This window comes from Acanthochromis polyacanthus, chromosome 21 (assembly GCF_021347895.1).
Source record: "Acanthochromis polyacanthus isolate Apoly-LR-REF ecotype Palm Island chromosome 21, KAUST_Apoly_ChrSc, whole genome shotgun sequence".
NCBI lineage: Eukaryota > Metazoa > Chordata > Actinopteri > Pomacentridae > Acanthochromis > Acanthochromis polyacanthus.
In genome coordinates this window covers 28,362,907-28,385,454 of record NC_067133.1, presented here as the reverse complement: position 1 = coordinate 28,385,454, position 22,548 = coordinate 28,362,907, and the positions used below count along the sequence as shown (strand labels likewise).

At 42.2% G+C, this 22,548-nt stretch overlaps 1 protein-coding gene and 1 long non-coding RNA gene across 3 annotated transcripts in view; one reads left to right on the top strand and one right to left on the bottom strand.

Annotated features, from left to right (window-relative positions):
• LOC110956028 (septin-9-like) overlaps positions 1-22,548 on the bottom strand; it is a 105,898-nt gene that overhangs the window by 81,334 nt on the left and 2,016 nt on the right. Inside the window, exon 2 of one of the 2 annotated variants that reach the window (XM_022201252.2) lies at positions 11,711-11,773. In XM_022201252.2, coding sequence (XP_022056944.1) covers positions 11,711-11,773 — 63 coding nt within the window. Of the gene's footprint in view, positions 1-3,887; positions 4,019-11,710; positions 11,774-22,548 lie in introns of those variants that run through there. The other variant, XM_051941054.1, reaches the window with a different exon arrangement.
• The window catches only part of LOC127531526 (uncharacterized), a 103,132-nt gene continuing 97,569 nt past the window's right edge, over positions 16,986-22,548 (top strand). Inside the window, exon 1 of the long non-coding RNA XR_007938662.1 lies at positions 16,986-17,092. This is a non-coding gene — a long non-coding RNA (uncharacterized LOC127531526). The remainder of the gene's footprint in view (positions 17,093-22,548) is intronic.

Sequence of the window (22,548 nt, the reverse complement as noted above, 5' to 3'; positions counted from 1 at the left end):
CATTTAGCCTTGCTGGACTCTCCCTGCAGAATAAAGGATCAGCTTTTATCATCCGATAAGTGCCTCTTAAAAACTCTCTATGACAACTTTCTTAAAACCTTCAGAAGTAATTTAAAAGACCACATTATTTCTAAAGCACTTATTATAAAAATATGTTATCTTGAGGAGATTAAACGATTTAATAACGTTCTATAAAAGTTGCTTGTTATGCTGGTTTTATAATGATCGGCGTTTTATGAACAGGTCGAGTCGGGTTTAGACAGTCATTGTTGTTTTAAACATTACCAGCACCAGCAACAGAGGAAACTCCAGCTTCCTGCTGAGTTCATCCTAAAACAGCAAAAGCTTTGTTGGCCTCGATGCAGACATCTCACCCATGAGTCAGGCTGTATCAAATAGGCCATCTGGAAGAGGTAAAATCTGTGTGTTGGTGAGGGCGTGCGTTGCGTGCATTGTTTGCTCATTTGTGTATGCATGTATGTTTTGGATGCAAGTTGCTAGTTACTCTGTTTACGTGGCAACCTCCATAATAAGCTGCTGTACCTGGCTCAGGGCTGCAGAGGGGGCAGATGGATGAACGAGGCGAGAAGGTGGGAAAAGGTGTGCCAGGTAGAGGAGGAAAGATAAGATGTTTAGAAAGAGAGGGATGTGAAGTGACGCTGAAGCCCCATGGCGTTCATGGAAACTGGGAAGTGGGATGCCTGCAGTGTGTGAAAAACGACACAGAATGAGGGCAGTGTTTGCATAACTAATGGAATCAGCAGCACAGGTCATGTAAGAAACACAAAAAACTGTCTGGCTTTCAGGAAAGTACAGTAGAGTTCTGTGTTTTCAGCTCAGGGGAAAGCACCGCCGTCAGAGAAAAAGTTTCACACACGATGCAAGAAGCTGCATCGACTGCTGAACTCTAAATGCAGGTCAGAGAGTTTCACAGCATCACCGATACTTGAAATCCCATCCTGTGGCCCCATGGCACACATGGCAAAGTGGCTTCATCTAAAGTCCATGCACAGCTGTAGTGACAGCAGCTGCCTTTCACCAAATGTTAAACATCAGCACCTGGCCAGGCTCGGTTAATTTTAATCAAACACAACACCTGTTCGAAACACACACACATGCACAATGGCAAACAACCCCCCAACTGCTTTTGCTTGGGGGTTTTCTGTGCAGTGCATGGACACACATGTTGCTGTCTGCACATGTGTGCGTCATGCATGTGGTAAATACTGGGAGCAGCTGTCCTCCATCAGAAATGACTCCCAATAAAGCCCCCCTCTCGCTCTGCGCCGCTCTGCTCCACTTCTCCATGGAGTCACAGCTCTGTTTAACACGTCAACAAGCCTGCATTGTCACTGTGCTGCTGGGTGGGTTACCATGGCAACCCACACAAAAACACCAATCCTGTTACACCAGGAAGAGACGTGAATCTTTGATGGAAAAATATACACAAGGTAATTCTGAAAGCAAGATGCAAACACAGAAAAAAGAAAACAACATTTGTGTTTCCAACTGAAGGAAAGTATGTGAACGTACTTAACTCGGCACTGTCACCTGCTGGCTGAAGTAAGTATTGCAGTTTAAACTAAAAGCTTTCAGCACACGATGACAGAAGTTTTTCTGTGGATTTATCAGCATAAAAGGTCAAATCTGCCAGCCTACAGCTACTGCAAAAGTCATCAGGCTGAGCATTCAGTGAGCGTTTGACCACTTCCTGTTTAATCAAACCACATCAGCTGACTTCACTGTGACTGGAATTAATGCGACAAGTCAGCCCCTTCATGCTTCACTCCCATCCTCTGTGGTTCACGGAGAGTTTCCGTTCCATCATTGTTGACTCATGTGGGAAGAAAGAAAACACAGAGGAAACAAAGGGAGCCTTGCAAATCAGCATCCAGCGCTTCAATTTAGCCAATGAGAGGCGACATGACGTGTCCAGATAAGATGGGACAGCATCATCGCTACACCCACTTATCGTTTAGAGAGTCAAGGGAGGAGGCAGGTACATGGAGAACATCCAAACTACACATAGAAAAGGCCTCAATCGATCAGCAATGCACCACGACGTCACCCTGCAGGAGAATACCGACTTTATTTTAAATGACTACATGTGAGCCACCAGAAGCCAACAGATCTGATGTGACCGAACTTCACCAACGGCTGTACCTCTCACTCAGACACAAACAAAGACAAACTTCAGCCCTTTTTAGATGTGGACATAGACAGATTTCAGTCATTTTTTACATCAGTGTTCCTCAGAGCTGTGAGTGACAGGGTGTCAGAACCTGCATGGCTGCCTCTAAACAAACAGCTGTAAACAATAAACTAAACGATAAATCCACATTACACTCTGACCTGACTCTGACTCCACCTTCATCCCTGCATCCTTTTGGACATCCCAGTTTGTTCTCAAGTGTAGGGCAATTTTTTTGTGCTTTTCTTCTCTCCATGATGCTTTATGGATCAATATTAGCACTCTAATGTGGAAAAAGCTGTCATCAATGCACTTAAAACTTAAAACATGATCTGGTGAATCTTTTAACGCAACTGCATGCGGCTCAAACTCGTGCCATGTTGAAAGGAACACAGAAATCTTGCTAATTGCACATTCAGACATACAGCACTGTTCAAAAGTTGCTCTACATTAGCTAAAGTTGCTATTATGAGTTAAAGTTGCTTTATATTAAAGTAGCTCCAAATTAGTTAAAGTGAATTAATTTAATAATTAACTGAATGTTATTTTCATTGAAAACTGTCTTTCTTTCAAAAATAAGGACATTTCTAAGTGGCCTCAAACTTTTGAATGGTAGTGTATGTGAATTAAAGTTGCTCTATATTATTTAAAGTTGCTTTATATTGAAATAGCTCTGTATTTGTTGAAGTTGCTCGAAACTGAGTTAAAGTTGACCTACTGTACAACCGACACATTCAGATGTTTTCAGATTAATAGAATGGCAGAAATCGTCAGTGCTCACAAACACGGACACATCACAACCTCGAAAAGCAGAAATAAACATAAAAACGTTCAAACAACAATCCAGAAAGTCCTGCTGAATCCGTTACCGCTCCCTGGAGGAAGCACCTGGAGACAGGAAGTGATACCTCCATCACACACACACCTGTCATGACCTCACCTCCATCCCTGTATGTCACACACACGACCACATACACACACTCTCACACACACACGACCACATACACACACTCTCACACACACTTGACCGTTTCCACTCCATTTTTTTTCCAACAGTCACACTAAGACTCATAAAAATACCATTAAAAAGCAGACAGCTCTGCCTCACTGATGACTTTAGCACAATGTACAGCGCACATGGACGCTTATTATTCCAATATGCATGTTGTTTACCGCTTTGTCAGAGGCACAGAGTTTGGAAAAATGAAGGTAGAGCTTTCTCTAAACTAAAGGAGGGACTGAGTGATGGCCAACGTGGGATCAGAGCCACCAGGGACAAGAGTAGTACTGTTCAAACAGAGCTTTTCCTGTTTTTACACCAAAGAAGAATGAGAGAATGCAGAGAAGGGGGAAAAAGGGAGAAATGTCTGAGGCACAACACAACACAAAACGATCTCTCTGGAAAGTTTTTCTCAGTGCAGAAAAGAAGTAAATGCAGAATGGAAAAGCTTCGGCGACAAAGACATTTAGAGAGAACAAACAGTAGAAGGAGAGATAAACCAAAACCAGGTCTGTACAAACCCTGCTCAGCTCCCAGCTCCAGCTCCAAACCCCAAAGAAAACATGCAGTCAGCAAACAGGACAGAATGAGAGAGTGGAAAATACCACGGAGGGGGAAAACAGAAGCAGACTCGTAGAGAAAGAAAGACAGAGAGAGAAAGAGCTGATTGAAGAAGGTAGCAGGAAGTCATCTTACCTGAGAATTTGTCCCCCTCCATAACCAGATCACTCCCTCCACAGCCACATGTAGTGTCAGCTCTTTCACTCCACTCTCTCTCTGCCTTTTTTTAGACTTCCCTTTTCTCTCTCTCCTTCCCTCCTTCCCTCCCTCCCTCTGTTCTCCCTCCCTCCGACCACTTTGATTCCTTCAGTGTGTCTTGCTAATGAATTCAGAATTACGACATCCCCATGTGCTGATCATATGTTGCTGCCTTCAGTCTCCCTCTTTCCTCACATACAGACTGAAGCTTTCATTGTATCTTGAATATAGAAACCATTAGCTCAGCCATGTGACGCAGACGGCCTCCTCGCAGACCAAAATAACCTGCCTGACTTGAAAATTCTTCTGTCGGCTCACTTATAACGTTCGTCGTGCGATTCATTTGATACTGGCTGTGACTTTTAACTGGACTTCCTCATGGTGAATAAAACCGATGCGTAAAGACAATAAGAGAGAGGAACTTAATCACACACACTTCCCATCCTCACTGCTGGCCTAATGAGCTCAAATCTATGTTTCATTTCAATAACTAATCATTTATTAGTAGATTATTCTGTGATATTCAGGAGATGAGGAGTAATGAGTTTCTTGGGTTTAGAGAAAAATGTTCTGTTGATGTTTGGGTGAAACCAAAAATACAAACTTATCGTCTTATAAGAGACAGATACAGTTTGGAACCTGATGTGATGTAGATTTTAAGCAAAGCCCTGTTTGCTCAGTTACACTCAGGAACCATCAGCTTTAAAGCAGAGGTGTCAAACATGAGGCCCGCGGGCCAAAACCGGGTCCAATCCGGCCCACAGGACGACTTTGTAAAAATTACAGAGAAGCCATTAACTATACATTTTAAAATAGTAAAACTATAACTTTAGAATAATTTCTAGACCATGACAAGTTGTTTTGATCATAAAGTAAAATACTAGATTGTTGATTTGTCGTTCTGTGTCTCATTTTTGTAATATGTTGTTTTGTTTTTGTTGTTTTTTGTTGTTTTTTGTCTTTTTTGTCATTTGTCTCACATTTTTGTCCTTCTGTGTTTCCTTTTTGTCTCGCTTGTGTTTTTTGTTCTATTTTTTGCCACTTTGTTTCTATCACTAAGATGACTTTGACACCCAGTAGCTTTAGAGACTCTGAGGTCAGACTCTGTTATGTAATTCAGGTGAAGCTGAGAATGAGTTTCATTTGATGCTTTACTATTCCGTATACGAAGATGTCAGGGAGCTACTTTTCAGTAAGATGTCCTCTGTTTATTATGATTTATTTTGGTTGGAAAACTTGAATTATTTTTTAGAAGGGGAAGCTTTCTCAGAATTTCTTTGTCAGCCTGGGAAAAAAGGCAACATATTTAGCTTGAGGACTAAGCAGCAGAATATTGCGTGTTCTGGATGCATTGCTGCGATGTTACAATCAATCCAGGAGGGAAAGTGTGGCTGGTGTGTGTGTGTGTTGTGAGGATCAGTGAAACACAAGCCGTCGCTCTGAAATGTGTGTTCAGGAAACTCAGATGACCTCTGACTGTCGGCGTGTCCCTCAGGTCAGAGGTCACAGAGCAAACGTTTGAGCTGATAGAGAGCTCAGACACACTCAGACATGTCAGCCTGCCGTCTTGTGCAACACGCTGCCTTTGTGTATTCAATATTTGTGCGTATTGTTAGGATTTAGTGTGTTTTTTAAAATGTATGCATCTGTTTGTACTCAGATCTTCATTAATCCTTCAGCTAAAAACAGCTTTCTGAGTTCGGTGCTCTGAAAAGATGACTAGCGGAGGAAAAATGGATGCATTAGCGGCCCCAGATGGCCGAAATATGGAACTATGACGACGTGCAAGTTCATACAAGTACAAACCTAAAGAGCAGGAGGGATTGGCATTCAGCAGCTATAGATAGATGCATAGTGTTAATGTGCATTTGAAGCTTTGGCTCTAGAGTTCACTCACTCCTTCTTTCCAGTTTGCCAAATGAAGTGAAGCTGTCAGGAGTCAGAGAAGGTGAATCAGATTTAAAAACCATGTGCAAAAACTGTTTTCTACATATACAAGAACATGTGCTATATCCTTATTGCTGTTCTACTTATGCACAAATCTGTGCAATATAGTCAACTTGACTCATTTAGAGCAACTTCACCTCATTTTTGAGCAACTTTAATGAATATAGAGCAACTTTGGCTAAAATAGAGCAACTTCAATTAATATAGAGCAACTTTAACTCATTTTGGAGCAACTTCAACGAATATAGAGCAGCTTTAATACAGAGTAACTTTAACTAATAATATCAACTTTAGCTAAGATAGAGCACATGGATAAAAATGTGAGCTTTCATGGAAAACATGAAATTGTCTGGGTGTTTGGGGAACTTTTGAACGGTAGTGTAGATGCTTAATCTGTGCCATATTACTACGTCTTTTAGTATTTTTATTCATGAGCAAATCTGTGCAATACCGTTCACAAGTGCAATTTGATAGCTAGAAGTAGTAGTACTTATGTATATTTTGGTATGTTTTTTATTTTTGTACTGGTATTCCTTAAACATTTTCAGAATTCCTTTATCTTATCTTATCTTGTCTTAACGTTCATACGTTACGACATAAAACATCAACAGTTAAAACAAATCTTCAACCCCAATAACCTGGGAGTAAATGTGGCTCTGTGCCGTCCTCTTAACTGTTCTAATGACACTAATATTATATAATCACTGTTCAAAGAGTAAAAGGGCTTCAAACAAAGGGAAGTAATTTCACTTTGTGTAGACACACACACACACACACACACACTTAATAATATGATAAGCACCGATTAAGTGCATGTGTGTGGATTCAATAGAGCAGGATGTGCTGACTCCCAGATGGGACTTAACCACACACAGATCAACAATAGGGATAGTGTTGGACAGGCGTGTGTGTGTGTGTGTGTGTGTGTGTGTGTGTGTGTGTGTGTGTGTGTGTGTGTGTGTGTGTGTGTGTGTGTGTGTTACAATAAAGCATCCTCCCAAACACACGCTCGCTGGCTCGTAAATCTGCCCCGTTGGCAGATGTTTTGTACGGGGCATCTCCCTGCAAATGCCAACCCACACACACACACACAATCAAACACACACACACAGACACACACACGTTTGTTTATCTATACTGGTGGGGACTTACCATTGACTCCCATTCATATCTAACCCTAACCATAACCAACACCAAAACAATGTGGAACCCTAAAGAAACGTTTTTGCACTTTTACATTTTTTATTAACAACAACATGGCCAAGAAAACGCTGTTGCCACCCGTGGGGACCTCATTTTAGGTCCCCACCGTGAGACGAATCCCCACCTATATAGCAATAGTCAGGTTGAAGTCCCCACCGGGTCCCCACCGGGTCCCCACCAGTATAGATAAACACGTACACACACACACACACACACACATGCCCTGTGGCAACTGCATCATCGTCAGGGAGGTCTGCTGACAGGCATCCGCAGTCTTAAGCAGTTTCCTGCGATCTGTGGAGGCGTATATTAGCATCTGTTAGACTGCGTGTGTGTTTGAATCTAATCCTTTTGTGCTTGTCTTTTACAGACGGTAAAAAAAACCCAGCACCTCAAGGAATCAACATGGTCTGATTAGGCTGAAAAAGATGCAGCTTTATAAATTAAACTGCTCAAAAACTTTTGTTCTGTTTGTGTTTCCTGTATTCAAGATTTTTATTTGCCATTTGTGCACAGATAGAGCAGCACAGTGACTCAGTGGTTAGCACCGTCGCCTCGCAGCTAGAAGATCCCTGGTTCAGGTTCCAGCCTTCCCGGGATCTTTCTGCATGGAGTTTGCATGTCCTCACACTCAGCATACACGGTGCTCTGAGACTACAATCTTTATTTGCTATTTGTGGAACACATGCCTCAGATATGGCATGTTGAGGCCTAAATGTGTGAGTGGCTGAGAGGTTTCATGAGGTCATGTTAATTTCACATGTCAGTGCTGAAATCTTTTTGTGGAGTTGATTCCATGACATCACTGATGATGAAAACATCTTTCTGCATGTAGTTAGCATGTTCTCCCTGTGCATGTGTGGGTTTTTCTGGGTTGTTCATCTTCCTCCCACAGTCCAAAAACATGCTGAGGTTAACTGGTGATTCTAAATTGTCTGTAGGTGTGAATGTGAGTGTGATTGTTTGTCTCTATGTAGCCCTGTGATAGACTGCTACCTGTCCAGGTGAACCTTCACCATAAGTCAGCTGGGATGGACTCCAGCCCACCGTGACCCTGATGAGGATTAAGTGGTATACAGGTAATGAACAGATCTATGCAACCATATAAAACACTACAGGCTTAATTTAAAGCCATGTAGCTGCACTTCAGCAGCTCCATTTAACGTTACTTCTGCAGGTGACCAGTTTCATTCTGATGTTTTTCTGTTTCAACATTTACACCTCGTGTTGCACAAGAGGTGGAGTGAGCTAGTGAAGGGTTATTGCACATACTGTTCACATTTTTGGTTTGCAGATACAGAACACTGCATGTCAGAATGAGGTTCTTCTTATCTTTTGCTTCTCGCAGTCTGTGGGATGAAAACACGTCCTGCAGTTTATCAGCTCACAGATTACTTCCACGTATGGGGCATAAGCACGGCCTTATTTCTGATTAGTTAAAGGTACCAAATGATCCTTTTGCAAGTCGTGGTTTGTTGCTCGCGATCCTAGTGAGGATAAAGCGGTGTATAGAGGATGGATGGTTTGTTGCTGCATTAGAGAGACTCTCCCCTATGGCCAATCACATGACAACTTTACGGCTTCACAAACAGACAACACAAGAAAACTGCATCGGCTGCAATGCTAGTTTCTGTAATAGTGTGCGTTTACAACACTGTGCACATCAGTACAGCAAATCTGCATTGACAGAGAACCCTGAATGTCAGTTTTTACGCTTTGCCTGGAGGTTGAAAGTGCAACAAGAGCAAATAATTATGGAGAACAGAGGAGTTAAAACAGCAGCTGAAAGTGCAAACTACAGTAAAGTTAGCTTAAAATATTTATTTGTTGCTGCATCAGAGAGACTCTCCCCTACAGCCGATCACATGACGACTTCATGGCTTCACAAACAGACTCAACAAAAACTGCCGTGTGTGTGCACAAATGATCCAAGTTTTATCGGTGCGTATTTCGCCAGGACTGAGGATTAACTACAGTATAATTTAGTCAGTTTTCCAAAGCTGTTTTTAGACCCAGCTGGAAGAGATGCTATTAAAATAAACTTTTTAAGTGCGCCCAACACGTCACTTTTTCTTGTTTTATTCCTGACAGTGTTTTTAAAAACAGTACTAGTGTGTTTCTGGCTTCTGGCTGGGTTTGAGGGCAAAGGCAAAACCTTTTCAGGGAAACAATATAAATACCAGATAAGGTCTTTTCCGTGTTTTCTGTAACGTTTGGCCACGTGTCCGTCTGCATCGCTACATCTGCTGCTTATCTGCTATCAGCTGATATCTGGAGAGGGAAGAGAACCTGCTCTGCCCTCACTGTTATCACACTGACTTACGTAATGCTTTACAGGAACACTGAGCAAATAATTCCAGCTGGACAAGGCAGGTTGTTTGATTTAGACAGTGCCCAAAGTTGGATGGTTGACAGAAAAAAGGGATACCTGATAATGAAAGCTTTATTCACTTTATTCGTTCACTCTTACCCCAAATCCTTTCTGTTGCATGACTTCAAGCATACAGACAGAGTGTTTTTTATGACTCAGCAGCAAGAGGAACTAGGAGAGTCCTGAAACAGGTGTTGTGGCCCCACAGAGGCCTGATCTCAACCTCAAGGAATCAGTCTGGAGATTACAGACACCGAGACGGACTTAATTCACAGAAGACGCTGCAGCAACTTTTCCAAGATGCCAAAAAATCTCCACTGAAGAAAACTGGTGCTCTTTAATAAGCAAAGATTGGATTAGTTGGTTTCTGCTTGCTTCATAAAAATTCTGGAATTCATTAGTTTAGGAGGCATTCTCACTTGATTTTTCATGTCTTCTGCACAGAATGTATTCTTTTTGTAGGAATGTACGCCATCGTTCAAAGGTTTGGGGTGACACAGATCATTTCATGTTTTCCATGGAAGTCCACACTTTTATCCATGTGATAACATACAGTGTCTATCATAAGTATTCACCCCCTTTGATGTTTTACCCTTTTATTGCTTTCATAAATCATTCATGGTCAAAAAAATTTAGCTTTTTTAACAAAAAAAATTATTGGAATAAACTCTTTAATGTCAAAGTGAAAACAGATTTCTATAAAGTAATGTTAATGAAAGAAAATTATATAAATGAAAATACTTGTTTGGATAATTATTCACCCCCTTCAAGTCAGTATTTATTAGATGTACCTTTGGCTGCAATCACAGCAGTGAGTCGGTGTGGATAGGTCTCAATCAGTCTTGCACATCTGCCCACTGCAATTTTGCTCCATTCTTCTTTGCAAAACTGCTCAAGCTCTGTCAGGTTGCGCGGGTATCGGGTATGAACAGCCCTTTTCAAGTCCAGCCACAAATTCTCTATAGGATTGAGGTCTGGGCTTTGACTCGGCCACTCCAGAACATTTATCTGGTTCTTTTTTTAACCATTCCTGTGTAGCTTTTGCAGTATGTTTTGGATCATTGTCTTGCTGGAAAATAAATCTTCTCCCAAGACGCAGTTCTCTTGCAGACTGAAAAAGATTGTCCCCCAGGATTTCAGTGTATTTTGCAGCATTCATTCCGCCCTCTATCTTTACAAGCCTTCCAGGTCCAGTTGCTGAGAAACATCCCCACAGCATGATGCTGCCACCACCATGCTTCACAGTGGGGATGGTGTGTTTTTGGTGATGTGCAGTGTTTGGTTTCCGCCAAACATGACGTCTTGTCTGATGGCCAAAAAGCTCAATTTTGGTCCCATCAGACCAAAGAATCTTCTTCCACTTGACCATGGAGTCTTCCACGTGCTTTTTGGCAAACTCTAGTCCAGATCTAATATGACTTTTCTTCAACAGTGGCTTTCTCATTGCCACTCTCCCATAAAGCTTTGACCGGTGAAGAACCCGGGCAGCAGTTGCTACATGCACAGTCTCTCCCATCTCAGCAGCTGAAGTTTGTAACTCCTTCAGAGTAGTTGTAGGGGTCTTGGTGGCTTCTCTCACTAGTCTCCTACTTACACTGTCACTCAGTTTACGAGGGCGGCCTGATCTAGGCAGATTTACACAAGTGCCATATTCCTTCCATTTCTTGATAATTGATTTCACTGAACTCCGGGGGATGTTCAGTGCCTTGGAAATGTTTTTGTAACCATCCCCTGAATTGTACTTCTCAATAACCCTTTCCCTGAGTTGCTTAGAGTGTTCTTCTGTCTTCACGGTGTAATGGTAGCCAGGAATACTGATCAACCACTCTCTGGACCCTTCAGACAGGTGTTTTACAACTCAATCACTTGAAACACACCCACACCACTCAGGTGATCTTCATTTCACTAATTGTGAGACTATTGGCAACAATTTGATGGACCTCTATTGAATTAGACCATTAAATTAAAAAGGGGGTGAATAATTATGCAAACAATTATTTTCATTTATATAATTTTCTTTCATTAACATTACTTTATAAGTGACCCCAAACTTTTGAATGGTAGTTGATGGATGGATGGATGGATGGATGGATGGATGGATGGATGGATGGATGGATGGATGGATGGATGGATGGATGGATGGATGGATGGATGGATGGATGGATGGATGGATGGATGGATGGATGGATGGATGGATGGATGGATGGATGGATGGAAATAACAGGTGCTGTCTACTTACTGGGACTGGTGAGGGCCGATACTTCTCTTTCTGTCCTCTTTGCTCGAGCGCTGGCTGATCGTGCTGTAAATAGTGACAAAGACAAAAAGAAAAATGAGTAAAATCTGTGATTTACTGAACTGCTTTTGCGTCACAACTTCCTTCAATAAAAGTCAGTATCAGGAAAGAACTGTTGCACTGCTCACAGCTCTGATTTCATTCGTTTTGCAGTACAAACATACAAAACATTACGGGCTCGGGTTAGTTTCCACACCCACCCTTTCTGAAATAAAAAGCGCCATCCTGGTTTAGATCTACAGCCAATGTGTCCTTCAAAAATCCACTTTTAAATGACACATTGAATTGCTCTGAAGGACCCCTATTTCCAGCTCAGTGGTTCACTGGATATAATCTAAATCAACAAAGCAACAAAACATACAAGAACCAAATGGAAAACTATTACTTCACATTCTCCCAGAGGCCAAATAATCCACATGCGGAAAAGCAAAGGAAACCAATGTTTGAAAATGGCTGCTATTGTCTAACCACGGAGAAGCTGACTATTGAAGGACAGAGAGGCTCTTTTTTGCAATTTAATTGGTGGTTTGTGTCTGTTTTTACAATTGTGTGGATGAAATAACGATGAAATGAGACCAAAGCCGCAGTTTGAAGAAAAATGCAGCAGAAGAAAACTGCATCCAGTTTCTATTGAAGTGTGTGTTTATAACATTTTGCACATCAATACAGCAAATCTGTGCTGACAGAGAACCCTGAACATTGTTTTTTCAGCTTTGGGAGGAGGTTAAAAGTGCATCGAGAGCAAATGATAAGTAAATGGAAAAAGTTGCAGAACAGATGAGTTAAAACAGCAGCAGTTGTGTTCAGGGTGCAGTTTGGAGATTTTTTGGAAACAAAAGGGTCTTTATCGCCAATAAATCTCATCTGTCAGATCGCAGTTGGGTTTTACATGATGCTGGCTGGTTTAGGAATCAGAGGAATGTCGTCTTGGTCAGTGGAAGGCTAAAGATAATCTCTCATTGATCGACTCCGGAGTGTATCTGTGTGTTGAGTTGTGATGAATCACTGGCAGTTGTGCAGCTAGAGAACCATTGTGCAGTTATGTTAGCACATGAATAAAAGCGTGAGTTTCCATGGAGAACATGAAATTGTCTGGGTGAACCCAAACCTTTGAACAGCAGTGTGCACCGTATGAAAACAGACTAAATGCAGATTCCAGTTTCAGCCATTTTAGCCTCTGACTTGACTCATGCTAAATATAAGACATTGCTTGGTGCTGAGAATAGCTTGATGCTACAGTGAGGAGTTGAGCTCAACTCTTCCTGGAACATGTCACCACAATGCTGCATCTCTCTCAGATCAACCACACACTTCTTCTTTTCTTTTCCTCCCCGTCTTCCGGTCCTCTCCTGCATCGACCCAGTCAGATGAGGTGAGATGATGAGTCACTGGTCCCATCCTGTTTTTTAACTTGTTAGAAACACTTCCTACCGCAACATCAGAGTGTGATGTGACCTGCATTTTCTGCCAATAACGCCAGCAAATGCGGTAGTTTTCCACCTCTGTTGTTGTTTCAAACACTCAGGCAGCTGGTCCACTAGCGGGGGGAGGGAATGTACCACTGAGAGGCTGGAGGATGTGAGTAAAGCTCCTGTTATGTGTGGAGATTCTGAGGTTGATCCACTTTTCTCTCTCCAAGTAAAGTAAATAAATTAAACTACTGTAAGCGATGATGAAGTGTGCAACCTCTGCTCCAGTAGAATCCCTTTTTACAACCACACATAAAACCATACTAACCCAACAAATCTATTAAACTGAAACATGAATCATCGGTTGTTGGAGCAACATTATCTACTATTTTTGACACACAACAACCTCTGTGTAGTTTGCAGGAGGAGAGATACCAAATAAAAACTGGCAGAGGAGTCTGGATGCTTCGACAAAAGGAGACACTCATTATTTTGAATCTATGCCATGTTATAGCAATACTGTACTGAAATGAGCAGGTCAAACTGTGTGCTCAGGTCAAAATAACCCCAAATAAATGACTAAAACCGTTCTTTAGACAGCTCTGATCGACTGATTGACTGTAAAGGCTAAAGCTGATGGAAATGTAGCAAAGCTGCTTCCTGACTCTTTAAATCGCTAACTGGGAGTTCAGACTGACCAAAGAACACTAACATGAAAGAGTCAGTCGTCTTATTTGCTTCATTAATCATTAATCAGCTGTTTGCCATGTGATAACAGCCCATTATGCCAGAGTGCACATATCTACAAAAACCCAACCAATGCTGTACGATTACAAACATAACTATAGGTGTGTATGTCATATATGAATCATTGTTCTGCTGAACATAATGAAGAAAAACTCTTTCGTGTTTGTCTCAATGAGCTTCATAAGGTAGCCACCTGACATCCCCAAGTGCAGTCACAAAAACCATCCAATGCTACGACCAAACTGGTTCACATGAGGACCGCCCCAGGAAAGGAAGACCAAGAGTCTCCTCTGCTGCTGAGGAGAAGTTCATCAGAGTCTCCAGTCTCAGAAATGGAAAGTTAACAGCACCTCAGATTAGAGCCCAGATAAATGCCCCACAGAGTTCTAGTAGCAGACACATCTCTACATCACCTGTTCAGAGCAGACTGACCAATCAGGCCTTTATGGTCAAAAAGTTGCTAAGAAACCACTACTGAGGAAAAGCAACAAGCAGAAGAGATTGGTTTGGACCCAGAAACACCAGGAATGGACATTAGACCAGTGGAAATCTGTGCTTTGGCCTGATGAGTCCAAATCTGAGATCTTTGGTTTCACCCGCCGTGAAAAGGTGATGGATGGTCTCTACATGCATGGTTTCCACCGTGAAGCATGGAGGAGGAGGTGTGATGGTGTGGAGGTGCTTTGCTGGTGACACTGTTGGAGATTTATTCCAAACTGAAGGAACACTGAAGCAGCATGGCTACCACAGCATCCTGCAGCAACATGACATCCCATCAGGTTTGGTTTAGTTGGACCATCATTTATTTTCCAACAGGACAATGACCCCAAACACACCTCCAGGCTGTGAAAGGACTATCTGACCAAGAAGGAGATGATGAGTGCTGCTTAAGCCTCCACAGTCACCTGAACCCAACCCAGATGGTCTGAGGTGAGATGGACCACAGAGTGAAGACAAAAGGGCCAACAAATGCTCAGAATCTCTGGAACTCCTTCAAGACTGTTGGAGAACCATTTCAGGTTCTACCTCATGAAGATCATCCAAAGAATGTCAAGAGTATGCAAGGCAGTAATCAAAGTAAAGGGTGGCTATTTGGAAGAATCTAAAATATAAAACATGTTTTGACTTTTTTAACATTTTTTTGTTTACTACATAATTCCATATGTGTTCATTCATAGTTTTGGTGTCTTCAGTGAGAATCTGCGATGTAAATAATCATGAAAACAAAGAAAAAACATGAAATGAGAAGATGCATAAGTACTGATATTTCTTAAATGTTTGCTCGGTCCTCTTTGCTGATATGATGATGCAAATTTTCCTACTGAGGGATTAATAAATGCTTATTGCATCGTATCATCTAAATATATGTAAAATGAATATTGTGGATTTATAGCTATCAGTGTCGGCCTCAAAAACTCCCCTCTGATATCTACATGTGTCTGTGGGTGTTTCAGAGCAAGTTTATGGAAAATGACAGAACAAATAAGAGTCTGTCAAGCCGATCAAGCCTCGCAGCTAGAAAACATGTCTGTGCCTATTTGCTCCTCTAGCTGAGAAGAGTGAGTCAAATGGACCAAGGAAAGTTTATCGTTGTAACAAAGCAGCGTGCTTCAACAACAGCACAGAGTTGAATAAGTTGATATTTGGAAGTGATACAACTTGTCGGTAGCCGTGTGGTTTAAAACGAGGGCAGAGCACTGACAGACACAAAGAAAATATGTACGAGCTAATCACAGCGAGCTTAAACCAAAGGAGTGACACCTGCAAAGTTAAACTGTATGTTGGTACAGAAGTGAGCTTGTCAGTGTTGCTCTGCTCACCTGCACAGTCTTGTCTGGAGCCATGAAGGCACAAGCACACACACACCTACACACACTTTTAGATGCATGTCTTTTTTCGCTTGGAGCAGATTTGTAATCTTCTCAGGTCATGTTTGTCTTATGACAGGCTGTGTGCCGCAGAGGTCATTATACGCTCATGATACAAAAGAAAGAGAGCAGTGTTCATACGGATGGAAAATAACCTGCTCCGAGCGATGCTGCCTCGACTGATTGATGCTGGCTGCAGTGTTTGGCGAGGCCGAGTGTGTGTTTGTGTCCGTGTGCGTGTAGCATGACCGCAAAAGTGCACAGCCATGCTTGGACAAACGTGTCAACTGATTAGTTATTGGGGACAAATGACTGGAGAGGGTGAACAGAGAGGAGAGGCGGCTGCACTTCAACGTACTCCAAACACAATCCAACGAGTGAATGATGGCCCGTGGAATGATTCACAAAACTTTAACTCACCTGAACTACCTGAGATCTGTGTGTTTGCTAAAGGAGGCTGTTTGTGTTGGAGGACAGCGGAGGTGAAGGATCTGTACCTTCCTGCTTTCTTTCCCTCCCTCCTTCCTTTACTGCCACCCTTCCCTTCAGCGCTGGGCGGCGTTTTCATTTAAGCATTAATCAACAGAGTGGCAGATGTTGTTGAAGTGTACACAGCGATGTGACGCAGGAGCTGTTCTTCTGAATCCCAGTTGGTAAATTTTGTCTCTAAACACTTTCCACTGGAAAACACTTGTTTGAATCAAAGTCATTTTTGATGTTAGTCACGTGCAAACTAAAAACTATGAGCTGCTGGAACACAAAGGCGGGAAAACATTGTGATAAGTTCTGCACAAGATGCAAAACTTTCTACTTTCTAGAGCACTGGAGCAGCCAAACACAGATTCCTGTCTGATGATGAAGCTCCACAACAATATATGTCACTACTGCAATTAAAAATACACGTGAATATCAAGATGTGTATCCAGGTTGCAGGTTCAATGTCTTCTCAACATCATGCTTCACTTTATTTTTGCAGGAAAATGGAATCAATCTCATGAAACATGCTAAAATATACAGTACTGTTCAAAAGCTTGAGGTTTGGGTGAAAACTCTCACTTTTATCCATGTGCTAACATAACTGCACAAGGGTTTTCTAATCTTCAACGAGCCTTCCAACACCATTAGCTAACACAATGCAGCATTAGAACACAGGAGTGATGGTTGCTGGAAATGTTCCTCTGTACCCCTATGGAGATCCATCCATCCATTCTCTATACACCGCTTTATCCTCATTAGGGTCATGGGGGGTGCTGGAGTCTATCCCAGCTGACTCGGGTGAAGGCAGGGGACACCCTGGACAGGTCACCAGTCTGTCACAGGGCTACATATATAGACAAACAATCACGCTTACGGGCAATTTAGAGTTATCAATTAACCTCAGCATATTTTTGGACTGTGGGAGGAAAACCCACACATGCACAGGGAGAACATGCAAACTTCATGCAGAAAGATCCCAGGCCAGGACATGAACCCGGGATCTTCTTGCTGCAAGGCGAAAGTGCTAACCACTACTCCACTGTGCAGCCCCCCTATGGAGATATTCCATTAAAAATATTCAGCTAGAATAGTCATTTATCACATTAACAATGTATTAACAGGCAGTGTATATAATGGGTTTTTTTGTTTTTTTTTGCTCCACCATCAGTACAACACATGAACTGGTCACATGATGTTCCACTGAATGACTGTTTGTTTCTCCATGCAGACATGAAAACCCCTGAAAACACGCAGATACTCAAACCTCTGAAACCTTTGTTTAGCCTCAGATGCCTGTCTTCGTCTCCCATTTCTGACAGAACCCGTCGCTCATTCAGCTGTTCACCTGTGACTTACAGTAAGCACACATTTCCTGGGGGAGGTTTCAGCTCATAAAGCTCGATGGACTTTTTAAACTGACTCCGTGGTGCTTTAACAGCCCCACAAGAAGGAAGGCAGATCCTTATCTACCACACCGGTATTGTTTTATAGACTGTTATACAGCATCCTGTCTAACCTGGCTCACAGCGCTTTAATGGGACCAAGAGGGTGTTTGGATTTCAGTGCTGAGTGAGGAATAGGTAGGAAAAAGGTGTTGCCTGGTTTGTTTCTGTGGCGCCAGAGCAGCGGCTATTCATCTGGGAGGAGTTCAGGGTCATGGTCATGTCTCTCCCAAATGTGCGTCCACAGGTCCGTCCGTGGGCGGGCAGCCATTACTCCAGGTGAAGCTCTTATCTGGGCTGTAAAAACAATCTTGAAAAATGGCTGTGTGTCCTGCTTTATTTAGCTCTTTCACTCGCTCCCCGGCTCCCCCCCCCATCCTCCGCCCTCCGGTTGTGAAACGCTGTGTTTGCAGCATACCCTTAACATGTGTAATGAGGGTCATAAAACCACAACGGAACAGATGGGTGAGCCGAGAGACACAGAGGGAGGGGATCAGGGCTCAGCGATGGTAACCTTTCTCACATCATAACCTAAGCTATGAAAAAAAATATCATCTAGAGCGTTGTATGATTGCACAAAAGTTAGCGTGTCTCTGCAAACACAGTACATTAAAAATGTTACAATACTTTTGTGAAACAGAGAAAAGAAGAGAATATAGGTCAACTTTACCTCCTTTAGAGCAACTTTAATATGGAGCAACTTTAATTCATGTACACTACACAAGTTGGGGGTTTGGAGTATCGCAGAACTACAAATAGAGACAATCACACTCACATTCACACCTACAGACGATTAAGAATCACCAATCAACCTCAGCATGTTTTTGGACTGTGGGAGAAAGCTGGAGAACCTGGAGAACACCCACACAAACACAGGGAGAACATGCAAACTCCATGCAGAAAGATCCTAGGAAGGCCGGGACACAAACCGAGGATCTTCTAGCCGCAAGGCGAAAGAGCGATATATGTAATGGAATCTTGTGTAACTTTGACAGAGGGATAAGTGTAGTATAACAATGTGCAATACTGATAGAGCGACATATGGAATAGCTTGGATGGTCTGTTTGTGTGCACTATGTGTTGTTGCTTGTTTGTATGTTTTTGTTCAGTTATGGTTTTATGTTTTTTGTAATTTTTTTTTTTTAACCTGCAAATGGGACTCGAGATGGAAATTAACCACAAGCCTATAATCGTTCGTATTTACATGTAAATGTTCATTAATACAAACATTTCAGCATTCAGAGTGCAGTACTCCGCCAAGGCTGCTCAGTCATTGCATGATTTCTGACAGATACAATCTTAAAAAAAATGTGTGATCTGCAGCAGTGGGCTTGTAGTCGGATCACAATCATGTGATCGTCAGCAGGAAGCTGATGTCGAGGTCACTTGTTGTCATGGTTACAGTGACGCTGTGCCGCTATCTCACAATGATACAGAAGCAGACTATAAGCCACGTCACTGCCAAAATCGAATCACTTGGTTCTTGTGTCATTTCTCTGAAAATTTCTTCCAAATTCATTAATCCGTTTTTGAGTAACATTGCTAACAGACAGACAGACAGACGTACGCTAATCATCACATAACTCTGCTGAAGCTCTGCCTCATTGGTGGATTAATAAATAAGTAAAACTGAAAACTGAAGTGCGAACCACTGAGCCACGAAACTGATTCCCACATGTAATAAAATATTCCTTCATGTCGCTACAGGACGAGGCTACTCCTGCCAGAAGCTGTGGAGCTCCTTCACGGCTCTTTTGAAAAATGAACGGCAGCATATTTCTTCTTACGGATCCAAAATCAGATAACAACACATGGCTACTTCATCCAAAACGCTTAAACAAACGAATGAGTGTCTGCACTTTATCATCCTAATGCCCACGTTTAGATGTTCCACCACACATCAGAACTTCTCTCAGCCTGCCATTATCTTTTTACAGGCTCCTCTTGGCCTCGGGCTTTCAGCACAGGCGGCCTGCTGTATCGGCCGACACCAGCATCACTGAGCTGCATTCTTGGCTGCAGATAAAACACAGAAAGCAGAGTGGACACTTCAGAGAACCGAACACAGACCAGACAGAGGCTGTAGGTCTAACAGGGAAACTCCACACAGCGACACTTGATGCATGTGTGGTTCTGTTTGAGTCGATGCTCTTCTGTATTTGTGTTTAGAGCATCTAATCTGTTCCCCTTTGACTAGTGTTTCCCTCTGGTACCATTCAACTACAGTTTGGCTTCTGTGGTTTTGGTTCAGCGCAGCAGCAGTAATTTGTTGAGGTTGCTCGCAGGTTAAGATGACATGAAAACATGAAAACAGAGACTGACAGGTAGCAGAGAAACATTACACCTTTATCTTTACACACACAAAAACTAAAGGCTTCACAATGTTAACAGCTTATGTTAAAGCTCACAAACACTCTGATTAATCTGCTCCAAAATCTTTATTTTGCTCTTTAAATTTGGAAAATCATCAAGAAGCAGAGCGTCGCTGTCTCAGCAGGAGGACAAATCAAAACCTGACAAACCTGCTGAGCTGAAGCAGAAGAAGCAACAGTTTAGTTTTTTTTAGATCAGAAATGAGGTCAACATGTTGATTTTGATCATTAGCATTCTTTCCTTCAGTCTGATGTTACACCTGCAGCTCTGGTGGACTTTTACTGTGCAAACAGTCATTTTTCTTTTTTCCAACTATTTCTGCTATCATTTTCCTAATAATAATTACAAATCTAAATACTAAAAATAGGAAAACAGATTCTATTTCTCTACGCTACCTTTGGTTTATTTACTTAGTCATAAATTATGTCAACATGTTGATTTTCATTGCTGTGATTCATTCATTCATCCTGATGGTAAACCTCCAGCTCAGGTGGTCTTTTACTGGGCAAACTTTAATATGACTTTCAGATGAGAAACATCCAATACAATGAGTCTAAAACACTTGATTTAGCTTTTGTTTATCGCTTTTCCTAACGTAATGCAGCTTCCTGCCTTCAGTGCTGTTCAGTTTTACAGCAGTTGGTATCAAAAATATTTTTAAAAATGATTAATTTTTTGATATTGTGATTCCACACTTTAGTGGTTTCAGTCAGGTCTGCATGTATGTCAGTATTTACAGTAAACTGAAGTATGAGTGATTAATCACCTTCATGACGCATACATCAACAAGAAAAGCACTCAGAGAACACAGAGCTCCTCCAAGGCTGCTCAGTCATATGACTTCTGACGGATGAAATCTTGAGAAAATTCATGGCAGAAATCACGACAACATGGAATGAGTCCGCCCTGTGACAGACTGTCCAGGGTGTCCCTTGCCTTCACCCGAGTCAGCTGGGATAGACTCCAGCACCCCCCGTGACCCTAGTGAGGATAAAGCGGTTTATTGAGAATGGATGGATGGATGGATGGATGTCTATCTATCTGTCTATCTTTCGTTTTGTCCCAACATCAAACCTATAACTCCAAGATGCTGCTACTTCAGGTCCCTCCACCCCCACTACTGTACATGCAGGTCCACATGTCCCAATACCTTATTAGTCTATTATTCACGGGCTTCTAGGAAGCCAAATTGATGGTTAGAAGATCCCCGGCATGCTCTGCTAGATGACAGGGCAAAATATGTCTCAACACAGTTTATAGCTCGACTTTCAAGTTACGATCCAACAATGGCTTTAGGCTCTGAATCAAAGCCTCTCCTGTATAAACAGGCTGGAAGTCGTCATGAGGAGCAGAGCGAAGTCACTCAGGTACCGGTGGAGGGAATTAGGTGTGCATGTGGGTGTTTTGAGTAGGACATAAAAGCACATACCAGGAGGAGTGTACTCAGAAAATAATGTGTGAGTGTGTGCTGTTATTCATGCAGGTTACTCATTGATCCAGACTGGAGGGAGTGGTGTACAAGGCAGGGACCGGCTCCACGAGCAGAGTTCAGCTGAGAGGGGCTGCATGAGTGAACACAGACACACAACCTAGTGTGTATAGACACACACCAACACACAACCTACACTTTATAGACACATTAACTCACTCTCCCATCACTACACACACATTTAGGTCCAATCTATAGGCACAATCCGCTTGTTTTTGAGTGTCTGCGGGGGCATTTGAATACAAAACACACACATGCTGACACACAGTTTGTACACCACCATTCAAAAGTTTGGGGTCACTTACAAATGTCCTTATGTTTGAAATAAAATCTTTTTTTTTTCAATGAAGATAACATTAAATGAATGATAAATCCAGTGTAGACATTATTAATGTGCTAAATGACTATTGTAGCTGGAAACATCTGGTTTTTAATGGAATATCTCCATAGGGGTACAGAGGAACATTTCCAACAACCATCACTCCTGTGTTCTAATGCTACATTGTGTTAGCTAATGGTGCTGAAAGGCTCATTGATGATTAGAAAACCCTTGTGCAGTTATGTTAGCACATGGACAAAAGTGGGAGTTTCCATGGAAAACATGGAATTGTCTGGTTGACCCCAAACCTTTGAACAGTGGTGTAGGTCAACCTTAACTCCTTTAGAGCAACTTTATCTCATATAGATCAACCCTAACCCTCTCCCATCACTACACACACATTTCTCTATAGAAGGTCTAATCTATATGCACAACCTGCTTGTTTGTGTGCGTCTTCCGGGTGTATTTGCGTACAAAACACACACATGCTGACACCCAAGTCGACCGTCCTGCTGCTGTGATGCTTGTCTAAACACCCCTACACATCTAGAGGCAGGCCTCTCACAACACACATCAGACTGCATACACACTTTGTTATTAGACCATTCCCAAAAGTGGAAGCTCCGGCAAAGAATGTGACGGAGAGAGAACGCACAC